This window comes from Sander vitreus, chromosome 22 (genome assembly GCF_031162955.1).
Source record: "Sander vitreus isolate 19-12246 chromosome 22, sanVit1, whole genome shotgun sequence".
NCBI lineage: Eukaryota > Metazoa > Chordata > Actinopteri > Perciformes > Percidae > Sander > Sander vitreus.
Window position 1 is genome coordinate 3,925,454 of NC_135876.1, and position 9,045 is coordinate 3,934,498.

At 39.2% G+C, this 9,045-nt stretch overlaps 1 protein-coding gene across 1 annotated transcript; it reads left to right on the forward strand.

The window, feature by feature from the left end:
- Nucleotides 1-396: 396 nt before the first annotated feature.
- On the forward strand, nt 397-5,186 carry ppp1r17 (protein phosphatase 1 regulatory subunit 17). Its single transcript, XM_078280092.1, has 4 exons — nt 397-412; nt 1,008-1,098; nt 2,117-2,269; nt 5,072-5,186. Exons 2-4 carry the CDS (start codon nt 1,029-1,031, stop codon nt 5,140-5,142), a joined length of 294 nt encoding a protein of 97 aa, XP_078136218.1. The 5' UTR covers nt 397-412; nt 1,008-1,028; the 3' UTR covers nt 5,143-5,186.
- Nucleotides 5,187-9,045: the final 3,859 nt, after the last annotated feature.

Here is a 9,045-nt window from a genome sequence, read left to right on the forward strand (position 1 = left end):
TAATTGAGCTGAACATTTTGATGTTTGAATGAAGTTTCTATTTTGAAAAATGTGGAAGGAGTAGCAGAACATAGGTTGTGAATGCCATCAGCATTCTCACCAATAAACAAGCTAATTAGAACGATGTGGAACTTCTTTTCGGAATATAACAGTTGGAAACGTACATAACAATATGTGTCGCATATTTCATGAACACATGAAGTATAATATGAGGGTGCATTCAGACGGCCATTCTCTTGGGAGTAGCTAAGACATCTATTGATATTTAGCAGCCCTTCCGTAGCTCTCCTGCCTGTGGGGGGTGGGGTTGGGCAGATAGTAGCTGCAGAGGAGAGAGGATGCTCCTCCTCCAAGCTTTATAACCCAGAGGGACACTGCTCCAGCCCGTCAGTCTGACACTGCTGAGACTGAGGTAAGAACACACTTTCATTCTTTCTTTGGCAGAGCTGTTTGTTTTTTTTGTCTTAATTTGTATGTGTATTCCTCTTTTAGCTCGAGTTTTTTCATGCTTTTGTTTTCCCTTTTGTTGCTTCTGTTATTTATTTGCAGCCATGTTCTTTATCACTTTACCGCTTTTCTTTCTTTTTTTAGTTCTTCTGGTTGTCTCTTCCTTATCCATTCAGAAAATCACATACAATTGGATCTACTTGACAAAATGCTAAAACATGTGTTATTGTATTGTATTTGGACATGTTAAATGTTTAAAGGTATAAAAGCGAGGTATATAAGGCAATGATGAAGCTCGCAGAGACAAAGAACTCCCGTGTGAATGTGGTGATTTGATCAAAGCTTGTGTTGATGCAGTTTCGCCTAAAAGTAAAGCAGATGTGTCAGAGAGGTAGACACCCACGCACGCACGCACACAGCCCTAAAGTGCGTTATCCTTTGTTAGTGTCATAAGGTCCACTAATGAATAATGGATTGTGATTGTGCATATGTGTGTGTGTGTGTGTGTGTGTGTGTGTGTGTGTGTGTGTGTGTGTGTGTGTGTTATGTGATCTGTTTAGAAAGCCCCGAGGGCCTCAGAGATGACGACTGGCTGTATGAGGTCGACCCTGGAGCCTGAACAGCGACTGATGACACAGGAGAGCAAACACTGTAAGCACAGAGCTCTGGCCATTTTTTTCAAATAATAGTCATATGTTTCAAATTTAAACTTTAAATTATAATACAAATCCTTACAGACAAATTGCAACTCTGCCAGTTAGGGATGGGTGTTGTTAGGATTTTATCAATACCGATATCAATACCAATGCTATGCAATACACTTATCTGTATATCATTTGGAGACAAATATAGACATGAGAAGATTTGTTATTTTAATTTTCGCAGTAATACGTTAAATTGTTTATTGTATAGCCTATATAATGAGGGAGGAGCAAGTGCTACAAATGTCTGGTCTAACAACTATAATCAATAGAAAATGTGCTTTTCTCTAGTTGTCAGAACATCTCACACTAAGTACAGCTGAGCAGCTTGTGACTAAAATGAGAATCGCTGGTCCACCTTAAAAGGTCAGCCCACCTTAAGTTAGCCTTAAGGTGGACTTAGATAACCTGACGCGCCAGATAGTTTGTTAACACTAAACAATCTAAGAAGCCCTCTTTGGAAGCTGTTTAGAAATGGGCGGGCAGGTGACCGCTGTGGTTGTTTTAATCACATGACATTGTATTTAACGTAATGGTCTGAATTTTATTACTACTATTACTAGCAACAAAAAATAGTGGGTAGGGTCGGCTAGTGGATCATGGATCGGCTTAAAATGACAACAACAAACAAACAAAACCAAGCTGAAACTAATAGCTAGTTGCATGGCTTGATGCAGTAGAGTAAATGGGAAAATAGCTTTAGTTTTGTTGTGATCTGGATGAACTGACCCTCTAAAAAGCAACGGATCAAGTCTGTGTTTTAGAACAAAAAAATAAGCAGAAATGCCGTCTTAGACGGCGTTAGCTGTTCTAGACAGAACGACCACCTTAAAATATTTGCATTGTTTCATCCACTAACAGGTGTGAATAAAAACAGAGCTGTTATTTAAGGTCCCTTCTTTTGTAAAAGTCTGTCTCTTCTACGGAGTTGATTGACAATGTTAACAGTTTGTCTGGCTGTGTGACAGACAAGGAGGTGCGGGAGAGCCTGGTGGACAGGAAGTCAGAGATGAAGGACGATGAAGAGGAGGCCCTTTGCGCACAGAATCAGGAGGCAGATCAGAAGAAGAAACCTCGCAGAAAAGACACACCTGTCCTCAACTCTCATCCACATATACCAGGTCTGTGTCACCTAAGAATGGTACATGTATTTTGTGATTATTATTAACAGGGATCTGTGCTGCCTTTTGAAGCTTTGTGTCTACAATATTACATCTATTTATATAGGTTTGTGATTACCTTCCAAACCAACCCTTATGGGCACCACAGTTAAGCTTTAAATAGGTTTAGACAAAAATATTTGTTAAAGTTAGGAAAAGAGAATGGTTTGGGGTAAAATACGTAATTTGTTAACATTAGAAAACTCTTTGCCATGGTTAAGCAAAGAAGGGGGTTATGATTTGAGCATTTTATACATTGGGTATACTAGGACAAAATAATCTTAAATCAGGCTTCACTTATAAGCTTTTACTGGGGCTTTCAACCACATCTTATGGTTGTCATCAGTTGTCATCTTGTGATCTAAGTATGGAACTTTGGTCGCGTGATAACTGTTGGCAGTATATGAGGAGAGCACTCTGACTCGTGAGCTGCATCTCATGTTGCTTAAATTGCATCCTCAAATCCTCCACTTGCCTCCCTTCCTCGTGTCTTAGTCCCTCCCACCGCGGAGGCAGGGGAGAGACGCGAGGAAATCACAGGAGGAAAGAGGCAACGAGCAAATGTGTTTGAGGGATGAGACGTCACATGAATTCGTCAGCTGTTTGGGCAGAGTTAGCAACTCCTTCAGCTGTGCGGCTTCCAGGAAGGCTGCTCTCGTGTATCCTCGGCTATAGCTCCTCGATGACCCCTCCTCAATGCTCGCTCTTCACTCCTCAATCCTCGGGGCAGAAATAAGAGCTTTGAGACGGCCTTCAGAGAGGGTACATGCTCCTCTGAACTTGTTGATTTTCATTGAAACAAAAAGACATCACACAATCTACAGTATGCTTCTGTTTATTTTGTATTTAAAGTATGATTCTAGGTTTATTACAACTTAGGTCAAATGCGTGTAATTTGAGCTATGGTTTTTAGCTGTAATTATAACTTTGTACTCATCAAGTTAAACTCCGACAGAACAACTTCCGGTTCAGCCTAGGTTCGAGGAGTGAGGACCCAGGAGCTATTACATAAGGGCCATGGGATGTACCCCTAGTCGAGGACCTTTGAACTCTTCCCAGTGGATGCTGTGAGTGGTTTTGGTGTGGTGTTCAAAGTAGGGCGGCACAATACATTGTTTTTTATTGTCATCGCAATATCAACTTGTGCAATAAACACATCACAAAAGCTGTGACATATCGCGAAAGACACTCAAGAGATTTTTTTGTCCTAGTTGAAAGAAAATATCAGCAGAAAACCGCACTTTAAAATGCATTCTTTATTGAGTGCTGCCTTTAATATTCAATTCAATGTTTAATTTGTTCAATAGAAGAATGTTGGAAATTATTTCCTTTCATTTGTATTAATTTGAACACGCACTTTGCAGTGTTGCCAACTCTTTTCCAATTAAAGTAGCTAGCACTAGCTCTAAAAGTCGCTAAGAGTAACTAGATTACGCTATATGGGCTTTTGCATATTGGTGACATCATTAAGCAATAATTTGCATAAAACTTAGTGGTATGTCAGCAAGGTAGATAGAAAAATAAATCTTTGGCCAAATAATCACACACTCACTACAGGAATTTATATTACATTATAATTATTACTTAGGTAGCCTATATTTGAAGTAGAAAAAATAAATTTTACAAAGGGAGGGAGAAAGATCGATAAAGAATTCTTAAAGAAGGCTGGCTTGCCCAGGGCCAGGCCAGCTTAGGGGCATCTTTCTCCCGTCCCCTCTCGTACCTACACCGCCCCCCGCGCCCTGTGCTGTTGCACATGAGGAGAGAGCGGGGGGGCTGCCTCATTAAGCTTCATGAACCATTTTCTTTATTTTCTGAGCCCACTAGATGGTGATCTCTGTTCAACAAAGGGTTGAAACCACAATGAAACGCTTCCTTGGGCCTTTTTATTTTTAAACCAAGAGCGCCATCTATTGGGCTCAACAAATACAACTAATAGTTGATGAAGCTCCATTTGGACACCACTACCTATTAGTTATGATGACATTGCACCCGCCAAGGTAATTAGTGAGATTTGGCCTGGGGACATGGCAAAATCACTTCAGCAAAGTCCTTCAGGTCAAGAAACGATCAGACTGTTTATTCACATGATCTAAGTCACTTCATTTAAGCCCCAAACTGAAAGTGCGTGAATTTTGCTAATCATCACTCACTGCATAGGAAAATATCAGCAACTACAACATGTACAGTCATTCACAGTTGAAGCAGGAAGTGGCTTTCTAAGTTTGGGTCACCTTTAGTTTTGTGTCAAACAAGTTGAACTAAGGCTTGACAATATATCTGTATCATATCGGCATTGATGTATGAGGCTAGGTATATTCTTAGATTTTGGATATCGTAACATCGTAACACAAGTGTTGTCATTTCCTGGTTTTAAAGGCTACATTACAGTAAAGTGATGTCATTTTCTGAACTTGCCGGACTGTTGTAGCTGTTTTATTATTTGCATTTACCCACTTAGTCATTGTATCCACATTATTTGGAATTATTTATCTAAAATCTCATTGTGTTAATATTTTGTGAAAGCACAACCCTTTCAACCCTAAAAATATTGACCGCGATATCGACATCGATGTATTTGGTCAAAAATATCGTGATATTCGATTTTTCCAATATTGCCCAGCTCTAAGTTGAACTAACCTGCCGATTTGTGTCGAACCTGTTTGATTGTCTGACTGCACCTGTCAACCCTCCCCAAGCAAACCTCACAGGGAACTGGTTTCTTAGTTTCGAGCTGACAACCTGTGTTTTCCTTCTCTTTAGGAGTGAGACTGCTGAAAGCCGAGAAGCAGATGGTCCACTCAGAAGATGAGGAGAAAGATTTGAAGGAATAAAGACTTTATTTAGCCTCACTTTTATTATGTTGTCAATACATGTTCAGTCTTATTAAATGTTTTGAACAAAACATTTCATTTTCTTTGGTTCACCGGCCCCACCCCCCCCCCACACACACACACCCCCCACACACACACACACCCCCCCCCCACACACACACACACACACACACACACACACACACACACACACACACACACACACACACACACACACACACACACACACACACACACAGAATTGACAGCTAGCTACACATGGGATGTGTGTACTTCTGACTGAGAGGCTGTGTAATAATGACATCTTTAAGGCTACAGGACATACAGCTGTTACGGGTTCCATTTTATGTGATTGCGCGGTTAATGCGAGTGTAGTCTATATCCGTCGCGTTCCACTTCCGGGAACACTTGTTCTACCGTTTCCCTACTTCCACATCCTTCACAATTTTCTGATTCTGCCTTTTTCAATAAGAACAATGTACTTATTAACCCTGTGTGCCCTAACCTTAACCGAGTAAACGTGACATCTTCTTTTCCTTTATATCTTCTCACCCTAACCGCTTTATGAATTTTGTAATTCTCTCTACCCTTTGTATTTTTGTTCCAGATTTCCTGCCATTTAATATCAACTCTTTAATGAATGATTGATTTCACTTCCGCTCGTCCCATCCTAATGTCTAGCATATTATCATATTTATTAGCCATTTTGTCGGCTATCTCAGTTCCCTCAATAGGCTACCCACATGTGCCGGAATCCAACAAAAATGAACGTCCAGCACCCTACTGCATATAAAGGGCGTGTGTAATTAGTCCGACAACAGTCAGCTGAGACAATTAACTCACCTGACACTGCTCTCATGAGCCATCCCCACACCTGTCTCCACTGCAGCTGATTGCAGACCACGCCCACCTCCACAGTGTACAACAATCATAGCAACGCACAGAGCTGACGTGAGCCAGAAACAGGCAAGAGGCCGTAAACTGTCACAAACTGCGGTAAAAACCCTGATTGAGTAATTGTAAACACGTCCAAAGAGTGGTTTTAAAACCTGAATGATACCAGCATATCTGAAAATGCTAAATTCAGGGAAAAAAGGCCTTGTTCAGAATATCCAAACGGAATATGCTGTTTATGACATGTTTCAAATTTGGAATAATAGGGAAATATAAGTGTGCGTGTAAAAATACTCACTGTTACGCGCACCCCCCTTCTTGTTTTCTTCTCCCTTTCTGCTCTTGCGGAGCAGATGAAGTTGTGGCAACAGGTGGAGGTGGAGCATTTCTGGATCTAGCCGCGTTGCTACTTGTAGGCTAGGACATTATTTTATCAATGAAAAAGACATAAGAGTAATGGAACTGGCTGACTGTACCATCTGCAAAATAAATTAACATCAAAAACAGATGAGTTAGTGTATAGGCTGTAACGATATTATTAAAACAAAGATTGTGCAAAGATCAATAGCTGTAGTGTATGCAACTAAAATTCATACCCTGGGATTGATGTAGCGCTGAACCCCATCATTCAGCATAAAGACCCTTAACGCTAGAACCACAATAGCCCCCACGCCATTTAAAATTCTGATTTGAATGATTGAATTATTCCGGCATTACTATTACTACTTTCCCTCCTGGACTACATATTGTGCACATTCCTATATTGTCATAAAGATAGAATTATGTTTATAAAATGGGTTGGGATTTTGTTGGTATTTTTCCACAAAAACATCCCCCTTTATTCCCCCAGGAGCAGCGCAGATTATATGAGGGGCCGTCAGGGTCATTATTCAGAATTACCTCTCACAAACACATGTGAAATGCTCTTACATACACTACTGAAACACTCTCACATAAACAACTGGAAGATTATTCGCTCGCACACACTACTGAAATGCTCTCACACATACAAGTGAAACGCTCTTATATACACTACTGAAAATGTTGATTTTAATATTCAAATGAGCCATGTGTTGATTCGCCACTACACGCGCTCACCGCAGTTGCTACCACCAGGCTGTCAATCAAGCTCTCAGCGACAGAGAACGTAACGTTAACTAACTTCGGTTGTTGGACTGAAATTCTGAAAATGCTCATACTTATATATATATAGGCAAAGCCTATACATCTGAAACAGAAGGTGCTCTATTTTTTTACCCTTTATCTATTCAGATAAAAACATTAAGAACAGTTTCTGTATGTTTGTATGTTTATTAGACCTATGTAATCTGAATTAGAAGGGCATGTTGTCATGAGCTGTATCTTGTATATTTATTATTAGCTATGTGGTATGTGTATGCACCTTTATGTAATCTGGTGGAAAAGATAAGATAAGATATTCCTTTATTTGTCCCACAATGGGAAAATTCCAATGTTACAGCAGCAAAGTGGATAGAGAAATAGGAAATAGGAAAATAATAAATAAAAAATAAAAACAGTATGTACAAGAAAAAAAACAGTAAGAATCCACAAACAACAGATAACACAAATAGTAGCAGCAGCAGCAGTTGCACATGGGCAATAGATTGCACAGTGAATATGGAATGGTATTGCACAATAATTATAGCACATTGTTATTATATATAAATATTATATATATTCATTAATTATTATTATTGATGCCGATAATTTTAACATATACAAATTTTAAATGGGATCATATCAAACAAATATCTGTTTGCGTGTCCCTGTGTATGTGATGTAATATAAAGTGTCCTCCTTTTTGATGTGAAGGAAATGGCCACCCTAGTGTCCCGGTGGAAGCGGCATTAAAACATGAAATAAAACACAAAAACTCTCTCAAACAACATTGTTAGAGAGGGCAGGACTTCACGGAGTTACAGTGAAAAAATAAGAATGAACAAAAAGAGAATAAAAGTTAAGAAGTTAAAAAAAGCAAACTCAAAGGCTGGAGTAACGTAACAGGCAGCATGCAGCTTTCGCGCATGTGCACTACTGATCATCTTAATGTGTATATATATATATAAAAGCGTTTCACTTGTATGTGTAAGAGCTTTTCAGTAGTGTATATAAGAGCGTTTCACTTGTATGTGGAGAGCTTTTCAGTAGTGTATATAAGAGCGTTTCACTTGTATGTGTGAGAGCGTTTCCCTTGTATGTGTGAGAGCTTTTCAGTAGTGTATATAAGAGCGTTTCACTTGTATGTGTGAGAGCGTTTCACTTGTATGTGTGAGAGCTTTTCAGTAGTGTATGTGAGAGCGTTTCACTTGTATGTGTAAGAGCTTTTCAGTAGTGTATATAAGAGCGTTTCATTTGTATGTGTGCGAGCTTTTCAATAGTGTATATAAGAGCATTTTCACTTGTATGTGTGGAAAAAAAAAACACACATATCACAGTTCAGTTTAGTCGGATTAGTTTATTTATACTTATCTCACAAGGATGTGTTTTACTGAAGTGTTCACATCACGCATCTACTCCTATTGCTGAGAAGCCGTCTGGGACATTATTCACAATTACCTCATACACATATAAGTGAAATGCTCTCACACACTCTACTAAAAGGCTTTCACATACACTACTGAAAAATTATACACTAACATAATATACTGAAACCTCAAACACACATGAAATGCTCTCACACACTATTGAAATGCTCTCATATACACTAGTGAAATGTTCTCATATACCCTACTGAAACACTTTCATATACATACTAAAAGGCTCTTATATGCACTACTTAAACACTCTTCTATACAATACTAAAATGCTCTTATATACACTACTGAAGCGCTTTCATATGCACTTCTGAAACGCTCTCATATACACTACTGAAACGCTCTCATATACACTACTGAAACGCTCTCATATACACTATTAGAAGAGGACTTTGCTTTACTAGTGAGTGTTGGTTTCTGCCAACATCAAAGTTTTGGTTGATTTCTAGTTGGA